The sequence below is a fragment of the Panulirus ornatus genome, chromosome 35, assembly GCF_036320965.1.
Source record: "Panulirus ornatus isolate Po-2019 chromosome 35, ASM3632096v1, whole genome shotgun sequence".
NCBI classification, from domain to species: Eukaryota; Metazoa; Arthropoda; class Malacostraca; order Decapoda; family Palinuridae; genus Panulirus; species Panulirus ornatus.
This window is the reverse complement of record NC_092258.1, coordinates 20419475-20442570: the sequence shown is the minus strand read 5'-3', so window position 1 is coordinate 20442570 and position 23096 is coordinate 20419475. Positions and strand designations below refer to the sequence as shown.

Genomic DNA, 23096 nt, shown 5'->3' with positions numbered 1-23096 from the left:
CTCAGAGGCCCAGTCCTCTGTTCTTAACGCTACCTCGCTGACGCGGGAAATGGCGAATAGTATGAAAGAAAGATATATATATATATATATATATATATATATATATATATATATATATATATATATATATATATATATATATATATATATATATATTATACATTTCCTTTTTCCCATAGCCAGAGGTTGAACCATTATGTGACATTCATTTTTTTTCATTCATTTCAAGCTAGAAGTTTCAGTTTTCTAAATTGTTTCTTACATTTTTCATATGTATATATATGTATGTGTGTGTGTATATATGTGCGTATGTATGTGTATGTGTGTGTATGTGTATATGTATATATATATGTATATTATCCCTGGGGATAGGGGTGAAAGAATACTTCCCACGTATTCCTCGCGTGTCGTAGAAAGCGACTAGAGGGGACGGGAGCGGGGGGCCAGAAAACCTCCCCTCCTTGTATTAACTTTCTAAAATGGGAAACAGAAGAAGGAGTCACGCAGGGAGTGCTCATCCTCCTCGAAGGCTCAGATTGGGGTGCCTAAATGTGTGTGGATGTAACCAAGATGTGAAAAAAGGAGAGATAGGTGTATGTTTGAGGAAAGGAACCTGGATGTTTTGGCTCTGAGTGAAACGAAGCTCAAGGGTAAAGTGGAAGAGTGGTTTGGGAATGTCTGGGGAGTAAAGTCAGGGGTTAGTGAGAGGACAAGAGCAAGGGAAGGAGTAGCAATACTCCTGAAACAGGAGTTGTGGGAGTATGTGATAGAGTGTAAGAAAGTAAATTCTCGATTAATATGGGTAAAACTGAAAGTTGATGGAGAGAGGTGGGTGATTATTGGTGCATATGCACCTGGGCATGAGAAGAAAGATCAAGAGAGGCAAGTGTTTTGGGAGCAGCTGAATGAGTGTGTTAGTGGTTTTGATGCACGAGACCGGGTTATAGTGATGGGTGATTTGAATGCAAAGGTGAGTAATGTGGCAGTTGAGGGAATAATTGGTATACATGGGGTGTTCAGTGTTGTAAATGGAAATGGTGAAGAGCTTGTAGATTTATGTGCTGAAAAAGGACTGATGATTGGGAATACCTGGTTTAAAAAGCGAGATATACATAAGTACACTTATGTAAGTAGGAGAGATGGCCAGAGAGCGTTATTGGATTACGTGTTAATTGACAGGCGTGCGAAAGAGAGACTTTTGGATGTTAATGTGCTGAGAGGTGCAACTGGAGGGATGTCTGATCATTATCTTGTGGAACCTAAGGTGAAGATGTGTATGGGTTTTCAGAAAAGAAGAGTGAATGTTGGGGTGAAGAGGGTGGCGAGAGTAAGTGAGCTTGAGAAGGAGACCTGTGTGAGGAAGTACCAGGAGAGACTGAGTACAGAATGGAAAAAGGTGAGAACAATGGAAGCAAGGGGAGTGGGGGAGGAATGGGATGTATTTAGGGAATCAGTGATGGATTGCGCAAAAGATGCTTGTGGCATGAGAAGAGTGGGAGGTGGGTTGATTAGAAAGGGTAGTGAGTGGTGGGATGAAGAAGTAAGAGTATTAGTGAAAGAGAAGAGAGAGGCATTTGGACGATTTTTGCAGGGAAAAAATGCAATTGAGTGGGAGACGTATAAAAGAAAGAGACAGGAGGTCAAGAAAAAGGTGCAAGAGGTGAAAAAAAGGGCAAATGAGAGTTGGGGTGAGAGAGTATCATTAAATTTTAGGGAGAATAAAAAGATGTTCTGGAAGGAGGTAAATAAAGTGCGTAAGACAAGGGAGCAAATGGGAACTTCAGTGAAGGGCGCAAATGGGGAGGTGATAACAAGTAGTGGTGATGTGAGAAGGAGATGGAGTGAGTATTTTGAAGGTTTGTTGAATGTGCTTGATGATAGAGTGGCAGATATAGGGTGTTTTGGTCGAGGTGGTGTGCAAAGTGAGAGGGTTAGGGAAAATGATTTGGTAAACAGAGAAGAGGTAGTAAAAGCTTTGCGGAAGATGAAAGCCGGCAAGGCAGCAGGTTTGGATGGTATTGCAGTGGAATTTATTAAAAAAGGGGGTGACTGTATTGTTGACTGGTTGGTAAGGTTATTTAATGTATGTATGACTCATGGTGAGGTGCCTGAGGATTGGCGGAATGCGTGCATAGTGCCATTGTACAAAGGCAAAGGGGATAAGAGTGAGTGCTCAAATTACAGAGGTATAAGTTTGTTGAGTATTCCTGGCAAATTGTATGGGAGGGTATTGATTGAGAGGGTGAAGGCATGTACAGAGCATCAGATTGGGGAAGAGCAGTGTGTTTTCAGACGTGGTAGAGGATGTGTGGATCAGGTGTTGCTTTGAAGAATGTATGTGAGAAATACTTAGAAAAGCAAATGGATTTGTATGTAGCATTTATGGATCTGGAGAAGGCATATGATAGAGTTGATAGAGATGCTCTGTGGAAGGTATTAAGAATATATGGTGTGGGAGGCAAGTTGTTAGAAGCAGTGAAAAGTTTTTATCGAGGATGTAAGGCATGTGTACGTGTAGGAAGAGAGGAAAGTGATTGGTTCTCAGTGAATGTAGGTTTGCGGCAGGGGTGTGTGATGTCTCCATGGTTGTTTAATTTGTTTATGGATGGGGTTGTTAGGGAGGTGAATGCAAGAGTTTTGGAAAGAGGGGCAAGCATGAAGTCTGTTGGGGATGAGAGAGCTTGGGAAGTGAGTCAGTTGTTGTTCGCTGATGATACAGCGCTGGTGGCTGATTCATGTGAGAAACTGCAGAAGCTGGTGACTGAGTTTGGTAAAGTGTGTGAAAGAAGAAAGTTAAGAGTAAATGTGAATAAGAGCAAGGTTATTAGGTACAGTAGGGTTGAGGGTCAAGTCAATCGGGAGGTGAGTTTGAATGGAGAAAAACTGGAGGAAGTGAAGTGTTTTAGATATCTGGGAGTGGATCTGGCAGCGGATGGAACCATGGAGGCGGAAGTGGATCATAGGGTGGGGGAGGGGGCGAAAATTCTGGGAGCCTTGAAGAATGTGTGGAAGTCGAGGACATTATCTCGGAAAGCAAAAATGGGTATGTTTGAAGGAATAGTGGTTCCAACAATGTTGTATGGTTGCGAGGCGTGGACTATGGATAGAGTTGTGCGCAGGAGGATGGATGTGCTGGAAATGAGATGTTTGAGGACAATGTGTGGTGTGAGGTGGTTTGATCGAGTAAGTAACGTAAGGGTAAGAGAGATGTGTAGAAATAAAAAGAGCGTGGTTGAGAGAGCAGAAGAGGGTGTTTTGAAATAGTTTGGTCACATGGAGAGAATGAGTGAGGAAAGATTGACCAAGAGGATATATGTGTCGGAGGTGGAGGGAACGAGGAGAAGAGGGCGACCAAATTGGAGGTGGAAAGATGGAGTGAAAAAGATTTTGTGTGATCGGGGCCTGAACATGCAGGAGGGTGAAAGGAGGGCAAGGAATAGAGTGAATTGGAGCGATGTGGTATACCGGGGTTGACGTGCTGTCAGTGGATTGAATCAAGGCATGTGAACCGTCCGGGGTAAACCATGGAAAGCTGTGTAGGTATGTATATTTGCGTGTGTGGACGTGTGTATGTACATGTGTATGGGGGTGGGTTGGGCCATTTCTTTCGTCTGTTTCCTTGCGCTACCTCGCAAACGCGGGAGACAGCGACAAAGTATAAAAAAAAAAAAAGCAGGAAAACAGACAAAGAAGTCCACATTTGTTCACATTCAGTCTCTAGATGTCATGTGTGATGCACCGAAATCACAGCTCCCAATCCAGGCTCCAGAGACCAGACGTTTCCCATACCTTGGTTCTATCCAGTGACACCACGTCGACCCCGGTATACAACATTATTCCAGTTCACTCTATTTCTTGCATGCCTCTCACCCTCCTGTAAGTTCAAGCCCCGATCGCTTAAAATCTCTTTCACTCCATCCTTCCATCTCCAATTAGGTGTCCCTCTTTTCCTTCTTCCCTCCACCTCTAACATATTAATCCTCTTTGTTAACGTTTCCTCACTCATTCTCTCCATGTGTCCAAACCATTTCAATACACCCTTTTCTGCTCTCTCAACCACACGCGTTTAATTTCCACGCATCTCTCTTACCCAGTTATTACTCACTTGATCAAACCACCTCACACGACATATTGTCCTCAGATAACATTTCCAGCACATTCATCCTTTCACACAACCCTATCTATAGCTCACGACTCGCAACCATATAACATTATTGGAACCACTACTCCTTCAAATTTTCCGAGTTTTGCTCTCCGAGATAACGTTCTCGCCTTCCACACATTCTTCATCACTCTCAGAACCTTCACTCTCCCCCACCCTGTGACTCAATTCTCCATTGAAACTTTCATCACAACTTAGTTATTCCTGAACCTGATAACCTTGCTCCTATTCACATTTACTCTCAACTTTCTACTTTCATACTCTTTTCCAAACTCAATCACCAACTTCTGCAGTTTCTCACTCAAATCGGCCACCAGTGCTGTATCATCAGCAAACAAACCCACTCACTTCCCAGGCATTCTCATCCCACAAACACTGCATATTCGCTCCTCTCTCTACAACTTTTGCATCTATCTCCCTCATCATCAACTCTATGAATAAACTAGACAACCATGGGGACATCACACACCCCTGCCGCAGACCAACCTTCACTCGGAATCATTTAATTTTCTCTCTCGCTTCTCGTACACACACTACACATTTGATAAATACTTTTCACTGCTTCTAGCAGCTTACTTCCCACACCCTACATTCTTAAGAGCTTCCATAAAGCATGTCTGTCAACCCTATCATACAAAGCCATCTGCTTTTCTAGATGTTTTTTCACACATTCTTTAAAGTAAACCCTGATACAAATATCCTCTTCCACCATTGAAACCACGTCGCTCCTCCCCAGTCTGATATTCTGTACATGCATTCACTCTCTCATTAAATATTCTCTCATACAGCTTATCTGGTATACTCAACAAACTTATGCCTCTTTAGTTTGAACACTCAACTTTATTCCCCTTGCCTTTATACAATGACACTACGGTTTCGGTGCATTATTACATGACAGCTAGAGACTGAGTGTGAACGAATGGGGCCTTTGGTGTCTTTTCCTAGCGCTACCTCGAACACATGAGGGGGGAGGGGGTTGTTATTCCATGTGTGGCGGGGTGGCAATGGGAATAAATAAAGGCAGACAGTATGAATTATGTACATGTGTATATATGTATATGTCTGTGTGTGTATATATATGTGTACATTGAGATGTATAGGTATGTATATTTGCGTGTGTGGACGTGTATGTATATACATGTGTATGAGGGCGGGTTGGGCCATTCCTTCGTCTGTTTCCTTACGTTACCTCGCTAACGCGGGAGACAGCGACAAAGCAAAATAAATAAAATAAATAACTACACATGCATTCCGCCAATCATCAGGCACTTCACCAAGATCCATATAAACATTGAAAATCCTTAAAATCCAATCAACAGCAACGTCACCCCCTTTTTTATTAAATTCAACTGCAATACCATCCACTCCAGCCGTCTTGCCGCATTTCTTCTTACGCAAGGCTTTCACCACTTCTCTCTTCACCAAAGCAGTCTCCATGACTCTTCACATACTTCACATACCACCCTTACCAAATACCTTATATCTGTCACTCTATCATCAAACAATTTCAACAAATCTTCAAAATATTCACTCCATCTCCTCACTCAATCACTACCTGATAATGATACTCTCTCATCCTAACTCTCATTTGCCCTCTTTTTCAAACCCTGCACCTTCCTCATGATCTCCTGCCGCTTTCTCTTAAACATCCCCCAATCATTTGCACTCCTTCCCTCGAAGTAACGCCAAACATCTCCCTTTTCTCTTGTACTAGTAACTTTACTTCATCCCACCACTCACCCCCCATTCTAATCTGCCCACCTCCCACTTTTCGCATGCCAGATGCATCACTTGCACATACATCTTATGATGGACCATACCATTTCTCAATAGTTTATATCTTATTATGGCTGATACCATTTATCTATAGCATATATCTCATGATAGCTCATACCGTTTATCTGTAGGATACATCTTATGCCATATACCGATTAGTGTCATCATTCTATATCATTGAAACTTGTGTTGTGGTTTTCATTTTCTGAATGGACGATTCTGGGGAAACTCATTATAAAGTATGATGTATTTCCATATAACAATAATCTTTAATCCTCATCTTAATAGCATCAAACTATTGCTTCCGTTGCCTTTCTCATCATTGAGCTGCACTCTGAACATCTCTCTTCCTACAGATAAAAGAATTGCAAGATGTGTTGCATCACGTGCGACATCTGGAGGACCATATTCAAGGACTACATGAGTCGCACAGTTGGCTGGAGACGACCCTGGATCAGGCTGCTGCTAACGTACAAAACATCACAGAGAACCTCAAGAAGAGTAAGTTGACTATGGGCTCTCGGACTTAATCTTTTATATCATAAATATTCACTTCTTGTAAGTTGCATGTTAGTCTTAAACTATTTTATATACTGAGACACCTTATCTGTCTTCTGATATTTACATGATGTTATAGCGAAGGAAATTAGAATATCATTGGTAGTTGTATCTGGCTACTTACAATAGTGAAGGTACAGCATTAAGAAACATATCTGGCTACTTACAATAGTGAAGGTACAGCATTAAGAAACATATCTGGCTACTTACAATAGTGAAGGTACAGTATTAAGAAACATATCTGGCTACTTACAATAGTGAAGGTACAGTATTAAGAAACATATCTGGCTACTTACAATTCGTGAAGGTGCAGTATTAAGAAACATATCTGGCTACTTACAATAGTGAAGGTACAGCATTAAGAAACATATCTGGCTACTTACAATAGTGAAGGTACAGCATTAAGATACATATCTGGCTACTTACAATAGTGAAGGTACAGCATTAAGATACATATCTGGCTACTTACAATAGTGAAGGTACAGCATTAAGATACATATCTGGCTACTTACAATAGTGAAGGTACAGTATTAAGAAACATATCTGGCTACTTACAATAGTGAAGGTACAGCATTAAGATACATATCTGGCTACTTACAATAGTGAAGGTACAGTATTAAGAAACATATCTGGCTACTTACAATAGTGAAGGTACAGTATTAAGAAACATATCTGGCTACTTACAATAGTGAAGGTACAGCATTAAGATACATATCTGGCTACTTACAATAGTGAAGGTACAGCATTAAGAAACATATCTGGCTACTTACAATAGTGAAGGTACAGCATTAAGATACATATCTGGCTACTTACAATAGTGAAGGTACAGTATTAAGAAACATATCTGGCTACTTACAATTCGTGAAGGTACAGCAGTAAGAAACGTATCTGGCTACTTACAACTATTATGCGAGTGAGAACCGAGAGAGGAAGACTGCAGGGGGTCTCAGAAGAGCTGACGGAACACTGAAGACTAAAGATGAAACATAACTGGAAGTACGGGTGACTGATGCAGGCCGCTGCTCAACACTTGTTGTATATCCCAGTCTAATGTAAATCATTGTATTCATTATGAACCATCCAAGAAGCTCTCATTGTGATATGGCCAACTGAAATTAGGCAGAAAATTCTGACTCATAGTAAGTAGTAAAGTGGAGATAAAATGTGTACTGCAAACCGGAACAAACAAAATAAAGTAAGGTATTGGTTAGGCGATCCAACATTTTGACTTGCCAAATACAGTGTAATGTTAAGGAGGCCAGAATAAGTTGGTTCAAACTTGAAGGATGTTTAGTAAGGACTGTGAAGTAGGAAAAATGTCAAGAAAGTAGAGTATATTACAAACGGTCATGAAAAGTGATAGAAAGCTTATTAACAGATGAAGAAAACTTAAAAATGTTCTGGTGGAACACAATTATTATAACAGGGATTCGGCAAATGAGCGAGTTCCTTATAACAGGGGTATGGATAATGAGAAGTTTTCTCGGAATCAGATGAACAATGAAGATGAGGAACTTGACATTACAGAGACAATCCTGAGGTTGAGGAGGAAGTCACGAAGCTGAGATGGAAGAAATGGAACAAAGGTAGGAGGACATGACTCAGTAACATGTTGAAGAAAGACATTCAGAGTGGAGTTTAATCAGTCAAAACAGAAGAGTCAAGGAAACAAATGAAACCGATACGTAAAAGTCAGTGACAATCTTCGTGTTGGAAGAATATCTTCTTAACAAGGTGAAGTTGGATGATGCCACGGTTTACAGGCACGACCAGTTAGCAGAAGCAAGACACACACGGGTAATAAGAGAGGAGTACATTCAGTATGGATATAGTCAAGTTGTCATCATTCCAGCTGTGGTTGTGGCAGCACAAACCTCGTGTCATCCTAAACATCTGCATCAACGGCTAAATCTCCACATGATTCTTACGTCACAAGGAACCTAACAACATGGCTCATACATAACAGCCACTATAGCTCATGCATGACAGGCACCATAAATCATACATGGCAGGCACCATAAATCATACATGGCAGGCACCATAAATCATACATGACAGGCACCATAACTCATACATGAAAGGCACCATAACTCATACATGAAAGGCACCATAACTCATACATGAAAGGCACCATAGCTTATACATGAGAAGAACCATAGTTCATATTTGAAAGGCACCATAACTAATAAATGACAGGCACAATAGTTCATACATGACAGATGCCACAGCACATACATGACAGGCACAATAGCTCATACAAAGCAGGCACCATAGCTCAAATATGAGACTATATAGCTCATGCATGACAGGCACCGTAGTTCATACATGACAGATACCATAGCTCGTACATGAAAGGCACTATAGCTCATACATGACAGGCACCATAGCATATATGACAGGCACCATAACTCATACATGACAGGCACCATAAGCTCATATGTGACAGGCACGATAACTCATACATGACAGGCACCATAGCTCATACATGACGGGCACCATAACTCATATATGACAGGCACCATAACTCATACATGAGAGGCACCATAGCTCATACATGAGAAGCACCATAACTCATATTTGAAAACCACCATAACTTATAAATGAGAGGCACAATAGTTCATACATGACAGATACCATAGCTCATACATGAGAGGCACAATAGCTCATACATGACAGGCACCATAATTCATACAAGACAAGCATCATAGCTCATACATGACAGATATCATAGCCCATACATCACGATCACCATAGCCCATACATCATGATCACCATAGCTCATACATGACATATGCAATAGCTCATACATCACAGGCACCATAGCTCATACATGATAGGCACAATAACTCATACATGACAGGCACTATAGCCCATGCATGACAGGCACCATAACTCATACATGACAGATAGATTACCTCATACACGACAGGCACCATACCTCATACATGACAGGCAACATAGGTCATATATGACAGGCACCATAACTCATACATTAAAGGCACCATAACTCATACATGATATATACCATAGCTTATACATGGCAAGCACCATAACTCATACATGAATGCACCATACCTCATACTTGAAAGGCACCATAGCTCATATATGACAGATGCCGTAGCTCATACATGACAGGCACCATAGCTCATATATGACAGGTATCATAGCTCACACATGACTGGCACCATAGCTCATACATCACGAGCACCACAGATCATACATGACAGGCACCATAGCTTATACATGACAGATGCTAAAGCTATTGCAGCACAGGCACCATAGTTCATACATGATAGGTACCATAGCTCATACTGACAGGCACCATAACTAATACATGACAGGCACCATACGTCATACATGTAAGGCAATATAGTTTATATATGACAGGCACCATAGCTCATACATGACATATGCCATAGCTCATACATCACAGGAACCATAGCTCATACATGATAGGCACAATAACTCATACATGACAGGCACTATAGCTCATACATGACAGGCACCATAGCTCATACATGGCAGATAAATTACTTCATACACGACAGGCACCATACCTCATACATGACAGGCAACATAGGTCATATATGACAGGCCCCATAACTCATACATTATAGGCACCATAATTCATATATGATAGATACCATAGCTTATACATGGCAGGCACCATAACTCATACATGAATGCACCATACCTCATAGTTGAAAGGCACCATAGCTCATATATGACAGATGCTGTAGCTCATACATGACAGGCACTATAGCTCACATATGACAGGTATCATAGCTCACACATGACTGGCACCATAGCTCATACATCACGAGCACCGCAGATCATACATGACAGGCAACATAGCTCATATGTGACAGATACCATATATCATACATGACAGGCACCATAACTCATACATGACAGGCACCATAGCTCACACATGACAGATAAATTACCTCATACACGACAGGCACCATACGTCGTACATGACATATCCCATAGCTCTTACGTGACAAGCGCCATAAATCATACATGACAGGCACCATAAATCATACATAACAGGCACCATCACTCATACATAACATAGCTCATATATGACAGATACCATATCTCATACATGACAGATAACAGAGCTCATACAAGACAGGCACCATAGCTCAGCCATGACAGATACCATATCTCATACATGACTGGCACCATAACTAATACATGACAGGCACCATAGGTCATATATGACAGATATCAAAGATCATACATGATAGGCACCATAGCTCATACATGACAGATACCAAAGCTCATATATGACAGACACCATAGCTCACACATAACAGGTAACATGGCTCATACATGACAGGCTCCATAGCTCATCCATGACAGATACCATAGGTCATGCATGACAGATCCTATAGCTCATACATGACAGGCACCATTGTTCAAACATCACAGATGCCATAGATCATACATGACAGGCACCATACCTTATACCTGACAGATACCGAAGCTCATACATGACAGGCACCATAACTCTTACATGAAGGGTACCATATCTCATACATGACAGATGCCAGATGCTCATAAATCACAGGCACCATAGCTCAAATATGACAGGTACCATAACTCATATATGACAGGATTCTTAGATCATACATGAAATATACCATAACTCATACGTGACAGGCATCATACCTCATATATGACTCGCACCATAGCTCATACATGACAGATACCATAGCTCATATATGACAGGCACCATGGTTCATACCTGACAGACACCATAGCTCATACATGACAGACGCCATAGCTCAGATATGACAGATACCATATCTCATACATGTCTGGCACCATAGCTAATATATGACAGGCACCATAGCTCAAACATGACAAATTACATAGCTCATACATGACAAGCACCATACCTCATACATCACGAGCACCATTACTCATATATGACAGCCACCATAGGTAATACATGGCAGACATCACAGCTCATACATGACATATCCCATAGCTCATACATGACAGGCACCATGGCTCTTACATTACAGGCACCATAGCTAATACATGACAGATTCCAAAGCTCATACATGACAGGCACCATAGCTCTTGCATGAAAGGCACAACAGCTCATATATGACAGATGCCATAGCTCATAAATCATAGGCACCAAAGCTCATACATGACAGGTACCATAACTCATTTGACAGGCACTATATCTCATACATGACAGGCACCAAAGCTCATACATCACGAGCACCATAGCTCATACATGACAGGCACCATAGCTCATACATCACGAGCACCATAGCTCATACATGACAGGCACCATAGCTCATACATCACGATCACAATAGCTCATACATCACGAGCACCATAGCTCATACATGACAGGCACCATAGATAATAACTGACAGATACCATAGCTCCTGTATGACATATCCCATAGATCATACATGAACTTCACTATGGCTCATACATGAGAGATACCATAGCTCATACATGATAGGCACTATAGCTCATGCATGACAGGCACCATAGCTCATACATTGCAAGCACCATAGCTCATACATGATAGGTACCATAGCTAATGCATGACATACCATAGCTCATGCATCACAGATACAATATCTCATACATGACAGGCACCATATCTCATACGTGATAGGCACCATAGCTCATAAGTGACTGATAGTAACGCTCATACATGACAAGCATCCTAAATCTTACATGACAGGCACCATACATCATATTTGATAGGCATCATAGCTCATACATGACAGGCACTATAGATCATACATAACAGATACCATGGATCATACATGCCACTCACCTTTGTTCATACGTGACAGGCACCATAGCTCATATATGAGAGTTGCCATAGCTCATACGTGACAAAAACCATAGCTCATATATGACAGATACCATGGCTCATACATGACAGATACCATAGTACATACATGAGAGTTACCATAGATCATACATGAGAGGCACCATAGCTCATGCATAACAGGCGCCACAGATCATATATGACAGGCACCATAACTCATACATGACAGACACTATAGCTCATACATGACAGGGACCATAGCTCATATATGACAGGCACCATGGCTTATACATGAGAGATTCCATAGCTCATACATGACAGGTAACCATAACTCATACATAACAGATACCAATGCTCATACATGACAGACACCATAGCTCTTACATGACAGGCATCTTAGGTCATCCATGACAGATGCCCTAGCTCATACATGACCTGTACCATAGCTCATACATGACAGGCACCATAGCTCATACATCACTAGCACCATAGCTCATACATGATAGGCACCATAGCTTAAACATCACAAGCACCATAGCTCATACATGACAGGCACCATAGCTCATACATGACAGATACCATAGCTCATATATGACAGGCACCATGGTTCATACCTGACAGATACCATAGCTCATACATGACAAACACGTGTCCATAGCTCAGACATGACAGATACCATATCTCATACATGTCTGGCACCATAGCTAATATATGAGAGGCACCATAGCTCAAACATGACAAATTACATAGCTCATACATGACAAGCACCATGCCTCATACATCACGAGCACCATTACTCATATATGAAAGGCACCATAGGCAATACATGGCAGATATCACAGCTCATACATGACAGATCCCACAGCTCATACATGACAGGCACCATGGCTCTTACATTACAGGCACCATAACTAATACATGACAGATTCCAAAGCTCATACATGACAGGCACCATAGCTCTTCCTGTATGACATATCCCATAGATCATACATGAGCTTCACCATGGCTCATAGATGAGAGATACCATAGCTCTTGCATGAAAGGCACAATAGCTCCTATATGACAGATGCCATCGCTCATAAATCATAGGCATCATAGCTCATACATGACAGGTACCATAACTCAAACATGACAGGATCCATAGCTCATACATGACAGATGCGATAACTCATTTGACAGGCACTATATCTCATACATGACAGGCACCATAGCTCATACATCACGAGCACCATAGCTCATACATGACAGGCACCATAGCTCATACATCACGAGCACCATAGCTCATACATGACAGGCACCATAGATAATAACTGACATATACCATAGCTCCTGTATGACATATCCCATAGATCATACATGAGCTTCACCATGGCTCATAGATGAGAGATACCATAGCTCATACATGATAGGCACTATAGCTCATGCATGACAGGCACCATAGCTCATACATCGCAAGCACCATATCTCATACATGACAGGTACCATAGCTAATGCATGACATACCATAGCTCATGCATCACAGATACAATATCTTATACATGATAGGCACCATATCTCATACATGATAGGCACCATAGCCCATAAGTGACTGATAATAACGCTCATACATGATAAGCATCCTAAATCTTACATGACAGGCACCATACATCATATTTGGTAGGCATCATAGCTCATATATGACAGGCACTATAGATTATACATAACAGATACCATGGATCATACATGCCACTCACCATTGTTCATACGTGACAGGCACCATAGCTCATATATGAGAGTTGCCATAGCTCATACGTGACAAAAACCATAGCTCATAGATGACAGATACCATGGCTCATACATGACAGATACCATAGTACATACATGAGTTACCATAGATCATACATGAGAGGCACCATAGCTCATCCATAACAGGCGCCACAGATCATATATGGCAGGCACCATAACTCATACATGACAGAAACTATAGCTCATACATGACAGGGACCATAGCTCATATATGACAGGCACCATGGCTTATACATGAGAGATTCCATAGCTCATACATAACAGGTAACCATAACTCATACATGACAGATACCAATGCTCATACATGACAGGCACCATAGCTTTTACATGACAGACATCTTAGGTCATCCATGACAGATGCCCTAGCTCATACATGACATGCACCATAGCTCATACATGACAGGCACCATAGCTCATACATCACTAGCACCATAGCTCATACATGATAGGCACCATAGCTTATACATCACAAGCACCATAGCTCATACATGATGGGCACCATGAATCATACATGACAGGCACCCTATATCATACAAGACAGGCCACCTAGCTCATACATGACATACCAAAGCTCATACATAAAAGGCACCATAGCTCATACATGAGAGATGCCATAGCTCATACATGACGGGCACCATAGTTTATACATGACAGATACCAAAGTTCATACATGAGTCACCATAGGTATTACAAGACAGACACCATAGCTCATACATGACATATGCCATTGCTCATTCATGAAAAGATAACATAACTCATAAATGAAAGACAAGACATCAGAGCTCATACATGACAGGTACCATTGCTCATACTTGACAGATACCAACACGTATACATGACAGGCACCATAGCTCATACATGAAAGATACCATAGCTGCTACATGAAAGACACCATAGCTGCTACATGACAGTTTCCATAGCTCAAACATGACAGGCACCATAGCTCATATTTGACATTCACCATAGTTCATACATGACAGAAGCCATCGTTCATATATGAGAGGCACCATAGCTCATATATTACAGGCACCATAACTCGTACATGACAAGCACCGTAGCTCATACATCACAAGCACCATAGCTCATACGTGACAGGCACCATAGCTCATATATGACAGGCATCATAGCTCATACATGGCAGGCACCACAACTCAAACTTGATAGGCACCATAACTCATATTTGACAGGCACCATAACTCATACATGACAGGCACTATACCTCATACATGACAGATATCATAGCTCATACAAGACAGGCACCATAGCTCATACATGACAGGAACCATAGCTCATACATCACTAGCACCATAGCTCGCATATGACAGGCACCATAGCTCATTCATGAAAGATACCATAGCTCATACATTACATATTCCAAAGCTCAAACATGGCAGGCACAATGGCTCATACATGAGAGAAACTCATACATGATGGGCCTATAGCTCATACCTGACAGATACCAAAGCTCATACATAACAGGCACCATAGTTCTTACATGATAGATGCCAAAGCTCATACATCACAGGCATCATAGCTCAAATACGATAGTCACCATAACTCATACATGACAGGATCCATAGTTCATGCATGACAGATGCCAGAACTCATACATGACAGTCATCATAGCTCATACATGACATGAACCATAGCTCATACATGACAGATAACATAGTTCATACATGACAGGCACCATAGCTCATACATGACAGGCACCATAACTCATACACGACAGGCACTATAACTCATACATGACAGACACCGTATCTGATACATGACAGGCACCATAACTCATACATGACAGGATTCATAGCTCGTGCATGACATACCATAACTCATACATGAGAGGCATCATAGCTCATAATGAGAGGCACCATAGATCATACATGGCAGATACTATGGCTCATACATGACAGGCACCAGAGCTTATACATGATAGATACCAAAGCTCATACATAACAGCCACCATAGCTATATATAGCAGATGCCATGGCTCATACATGACAGGCACCATAGATCATACATGACAGATTCTATAGCTCATTCACGAGATATCATAACTCTTAAATGACTGATATCATAGTTCATACATGACAGGCACCATTGCTCATATATGACAGATACCAAAGCTTATTCATGAGATATACCATAGCTCATACATGACAGTAATCATAGCTCATACGTAACAGATAAAAACATATATGCATGACAGGCACCATAACTCATACATGACAGGCACCACAACCAAGACATCACGAGCACCATAGCTCTTATGTGACAGGCACCATAGCTCATATACATGACAGGCACCATAGCTCATACATGACAGGCACCATAACTCATACATGATAGGCAACATAACTTATATTTGACGTTCACCATAACTCATACATTACAGGCACCATAGCTCATACATGACAGATATCCTATCTCATACATAACAGGCACCATAGCTCATACTAGCAGGCACCATAGCTCATACATCACGAGCACCATAGCTCATGCATGACAAGCACCATAGCTCATACATGACAAATACCATAGCTCATACATGACAGATCCCATAGCTCATACATTATACAGGCACCATAGCTCATACATGACAGATACCATAGCTCATAAATGACAGATCCCATAGCTCATACGTGACAGGCAAATAGCTCATACATAATTAATACCATAGCTAATACATGACAGGCACCATAATTCATACATGACAGGCACCTAACTCATACATGACAGACACTATAGATCATACATGACAGGCACCATAGCTCACACATGACAGATGCCATAGCTCATATCTGATAGACACCATAGCTCATACATGACAGATACCATAGTTCATACATTACAGATACCATAGCTCATGCATGACAGGCACCATAGCTCTTACATACCAGGCGCCACAGATCATACATGACAGGCACCACAACTCATACATGACTGACACTATAGCTCATACATGACAGGCACCATAACTCATACATGATAAGCATCATAGCTCAAGCATGAGAGCACCATAGCTCAAACATGGAAGACACCATAGCTCATGCATGACAGATACCTTACTCTATACATGACAGATCCTATTGCTTTTACGTGACAGACAACATAGCTCGTACATAACAGGCATCTTAGCTCATACTGGACAGGCACCATAACTCATAAAAGACATATACCATAGCTTATACAAGACAGGCACCATAGCTCATAAATGACAGGGACCATAGATCATACTTCCGGAGCACCATAGATCATACATGACAGACACCATATCTTATACATGACAGATACCATAGCTCATACTTGACATACCCCATAGCTCATAGATGACAGGCACCGTAGCTCCTACATGACAGGCACCATGGCTCATACATGAGAGTTACCAAAGCTCATACATGACAGGCACCATAACTCATACATGACAAATACCAAACTCACACATCACTAGCACCATGGCTCATATATGACGGGCACCATAGCTCATTTATGAAAGATACCATAGCTCATACAGATCCCATAGCACATACATGAAAGGCACCATAGCTCATACATGACAGGCATTATAACTCATACATGAGAGGCACCATACATCATACATGACAGGCACCATAGTTCATAACTGACAGATAACAAAGCTCAAACATAACAGGCACCATGGCTCATACATGACAGATACCGTAGCTCATACATGACGGGCTCTATAGCTCATACATGACAGATACCAAAGCTCATACGTGATAGGCACCATAGCTCTTACACAGGCACAATAGCATATACATGACAGATGCCCTAGCTCATACATAACGTGCACCATAGCTCAGATATGATAGTCACCATAACTCATACATAACAGGATTCATAGTTCATGCATGAAAGATGAAAGAACTCAGACATGGCAGTCATCATAGCTCATACATGACAGGCAAAATAGCTCATACATGAGAGACACCATAGTTCATACATGATAGGCACCATAGCTCATACATGACAGGCACCATAACTCATACATGACAGGCACCATAGCGCATATATGACAAACACTCTATCTCATTCATGACAGGCACCATAATTCATACATGACAGGATTCATAGCTTATGCATGACATGCTATAACTCATAGATGACAGGCATCATAGCTCAAACATGAGAGACACCATTGCTCATACATGACTGATACCATAGCTTATACATGACAGATAACAAAACATATACATGACAGGCACCATAGCTCATACTTGACACATAACATAGCTCATACATGACAGATACTAAAGCTCGGACATGACAGGCACCATTGCTCATACATGACGGGTACCAAAGCTCATACATGACAGCCACCATAGCTTATGCATAACATATGCCATGGCTCATACATGACAGGAGCCATAGATCATACATGACAGATGCGATAGCTCATTCATGACAGATAACATAACTCATAAATGACAGACATCATAACTCATACATGACAGGTACCAGTGTTCATATATGACAGATACCAAAGCTTATTTATGAGATATACCATAGCTCATACATGGCAGATAAAAAACATACATGACAGGCACCGTAGCTCATACCTGACAGATAACAAAGCTTATACGTGACAGATATCATAGCTCGTCTATGACAGACACCATAGCTCACATATGACAGGCACCATTGTTCATATATGACAGATACCATAGCTCATACTTGACAGGCACCATAGTTCATACAAGACAGGCACCACAGCCAATATATCACGAGCACCATAGCTTATACTTCAATTGAAAGGCACCATAGTTCACACATGACACTCAACTTAGTTCATCCATGACAGATACCATAGCTCATACATGAAAGCAGCTAAGCTCATACATGACAGGCACCATAACTCATACATGACAGGCGTCATAGCTCATATATGACAGACAACATAGCTCAAAAATGACATATACCATAGCTCATACATGACAGGCACCATAGCTCATACATGACAGGCACCATATCTCATACATGACAGGCACCATAACTCATACATGACAGGCACTATAGCTCTTACATGATAGGCACAATAACTCATACATGATAAGATTCATAGCTCATGAATGACATAGGTAATAACTCATATATGACAGGCATCATAGATCACACATTAGAGGCACCATAGCTCATACAATAAGACACTGTAGCTCATACATGACAGGCACCATGGCCCATACATGACAGGCACCACAACACATATATGACAGGCACCATAACTCAAACATGACATATCATAGCTCATACATGACAGATACCACAAATTATACATGAATGGCACCATAGCTCATACATGATAGATACCATATCTCATACATGACAGATACCATACCTCAGACATGACAGGCACCATAGTTCATATATGATAGGCACCATAGTTCATATATGACAGATACCATAGCTCATACATGAGAGGCACCATAACTCATACATAACAATTACGATAATTCATACATGACAGGCACCACAGCCAATATATCACGAGCACCATAGCTCATACTTGAAAGGCACATAGCTCATACATGACAGGCACCTTAGCTCATACATGACAAGCACCATACCTCATACATGACAGGCATCATAGCTCATACATGACTGACACCATAGATCAGACATGACAGATACCATAGCTCATACTTCACACACACCATAGCTCATACTTTACACGCACCATAGCTCATACATGGCAGGCACCATAACTCATGCATGACAGGCACCATGACTCATACATGACTGGCACTATAGTTCATACATGATAGACACAATAACTCATACATGAGAGGATTCATAGCTCATGGATGACATAGGTAATAACTCATACATGACAGGCATCATAGATCACACATTAGAGGCACCATAGCTTATACATTACAGACACTATAACTCATTCATGACAGGCACCATAGCTCATACATGACAGGCACCATAACTCATATATGAAAGGCACCATAACTCAAACATGACAGATACCATAGCTCATACATGACAGATATCAAAAATTATACACGACAGGCACCATAGCTCATACATGGCAGATACCATACCTCATACATGACAGATACCATTGCTCACGCATGACAGGCACCATAGCTCATACATGACAGATAACAAAGCTCATACATGACAGGCACCATACCTCTACGTGACAGATGCCATAGCTGATACATGACATGCACCATAACTCATACATGACAGAAGCGATTGCTCATTCATGACAGATATCATAACTCGTAATTGACAGATATCTTAGCTCATACATGACAGGCACCATAACTCATACATGAATAGCATCATAGCTAAAACATGAGAGATACCAAAAATCATAAATGACAGGCATGACAGGCACCATAGCTCATTCATGAGAGATACCATAGGTCATACATGACATATTCCATAGGTCAGACATGACAGGCACCATCGCTCAAACATATCAGACACCAAAGCTCATATATGACAGGCACCATAGCTCATATATGAAAGATGCCATAGCTTATGCATGACAGGCACCATAGCTCACTCATGACAGATGTCATAGCTCATTCATGATTGACACCATGAATCATAAAAGAAAGACATCATATCTCATACATGACAGGCACCATTGCTCATACATAACAGATACCAAAGCTCATATATGAGACACTATAGCTGTTACATGACAAGCATGATAGCTCATAAATGACAGATACCAAAACTTAGATATGAGAGGGACCATATCTCGTGTATGATAGATACCATATCTCATACATGATAGATTCCAAAGCTCGTACATGACAGGCACCATAGCTCACACATGACAGTCACCATATTTCATACATGACAGGTACCATAACTCATACATGACAGGCACCATAACTCACATGACAGCCACCATAGCTCACACAAGACAGGCACAATAGCTTATACATATGTCATAACTCATACATTACAGGCACCATAGCTCATACATGATAGGCACCATAACTCATACATGACAGGATTCATAGCTCATGCATGACAGATGCCACAACTCATACATGACAGTCATCATATATCATACATGACAGACACCATAGCTCATACATGACAGGCAGCAAAGTTCATACATAACTGCCACCATAACTCATACATGACAAGCACCATAACTCATGGATGCCAGGAACTATATCTCATACATGACAGGCACCATATCTCACACATGACAGGCACCATAGCTCATACATGTTAGAATTCATAGGTCATGGATGACAGATGCCATAACTCATACATGACAGGCATCACAGCTCATACATACCAGGCACCATAGCTCATACATGACAGGCAAAATATCTTATACATGACAGGCACCATAGCTCATACATGATAAGCACCTAACTCATATAAGACAGGCACCATAACTCATACATGACAGGCACCATAGCTCACACAAGGCAGGCACCATAGCTCATGCATAACAGATGACATAGCTCATACATTGCAGGCACCATAGCTCATATATCACGAGCACCATAGCTTATACATGACAGGCACCAAAACTCATACATTACGGATGACATAACTATTCATGACAGATACCATAAGTCATAGATGACAGACATCATAGCTCATACATGACAGGCACCATTGCTTATACATAACAGATAACAAACCTCATATATGAGTGATACTATAGCTCATACATGACAGGCATCGTACTCATAAATGACAGATACCAAAACTTATACAAGACGTTCCCTATAGCCCATAATGACAGATCCCATAGCTCATACATGACAGATACCATAGCTCATACATGGCAGGAACAATCGCTCATACATGAGAGATACTGAAGCTCATAAATGACAGGCACCATAACTTATGCATGACAGATATCAAAGTTCATACATGACAGACACCATAGCCTTTACATAACAGGAACCATAGGTCATACGTGACAGATGCCATAGCTCATACATTACAGGCACCATAGCTCAGACATGATAGGCACCATAATTCATACATGACAGGATTCATACTTCATGCATGACAGATCCCATAGCTCATACATGACAGGCATCATATCTCTTACATGAAAGGCACCATAGCTCATACATGACAGGCACCATAGCTCTTACATGACTCGCACCATAGCTCATACATGACAAGCACCATAACTCATACATGACAGTCACCATAACTCATATATGACAGGCACCATACCTTACACATGACAGGAACATAGCTCATACATGACAGATGCCATGGCTCATACATGACAGGCATCATAACTCACGCATCAAAGGCACTTTAGATCATATATCATGAACACCATAGCTCAAACATGACAGGCACCATAGCTCATACATGACTGATGCCATAACTCATTCATGACAGATACCATAACTCATAAATGACAGACATTTTAGCTCATACATGACAGGCACCATTGCTCATACATAACAGATACCAAAGCTCATATATGAGATATGCTATAGCTCATACATGATAAGCATCATAGCTCATAAATGACAGATACCAAAACTTATACATGATATGCACCATAGCTCATACATGACAGATACTATAGCTCATACATGACAGATGCCATAGCTCATATATCACAAGCAACATAGCTCATACATGACAGCTACCATATCCCATACAGGGCAGAAGCCATATATCATACATGACAGGAACCATAACTCATACATGACAGGCACCATAGCCCATACATGAGAGGCACCATAGCTCATACATGGCAGACACCATAGCTCATGCATCACAAGCACTATAGCTCCTAACTGAGAGGCAACATAGTTCATACACGACAGATACGATAGCTCATACATGACAGATCCCATATACGTGACAGGCACCATAGCTCATACATGACAGGCACCAAAACCCATACATGATAGGCATCATACATGACAGCCATCATAGCTCATACATGACAGAAAGCAAAGCTCTTACATGACAGGCATCATAAATCATACATGACAGGCACCAAAGCTAATA

The 23096-nt window shown here is 41.2% G+C and overlaps 1 protein-coding gene across 1 annotated transcript in view; it reads left to right on the top strand.

Moving 5' to 3' along the window:
• LOC139760210 (uncharacterized) overlaps positions 1 to 23096 on the top strand; it is a 554062-nt gene that overhangs the window by 11782 nt on the left and 519184 nt on the right. Inside the window, exon 2 of the mRNA XM_071683144.1 lies at positions 6295 to 6439. Coding sequence (XP_071539245.1) covers positions 6295 to 6439 — 145 coding nt within the window. The remainder of the gene's footprint in view (positions 1 to 6294; positions 6440 to 23096) is intronic.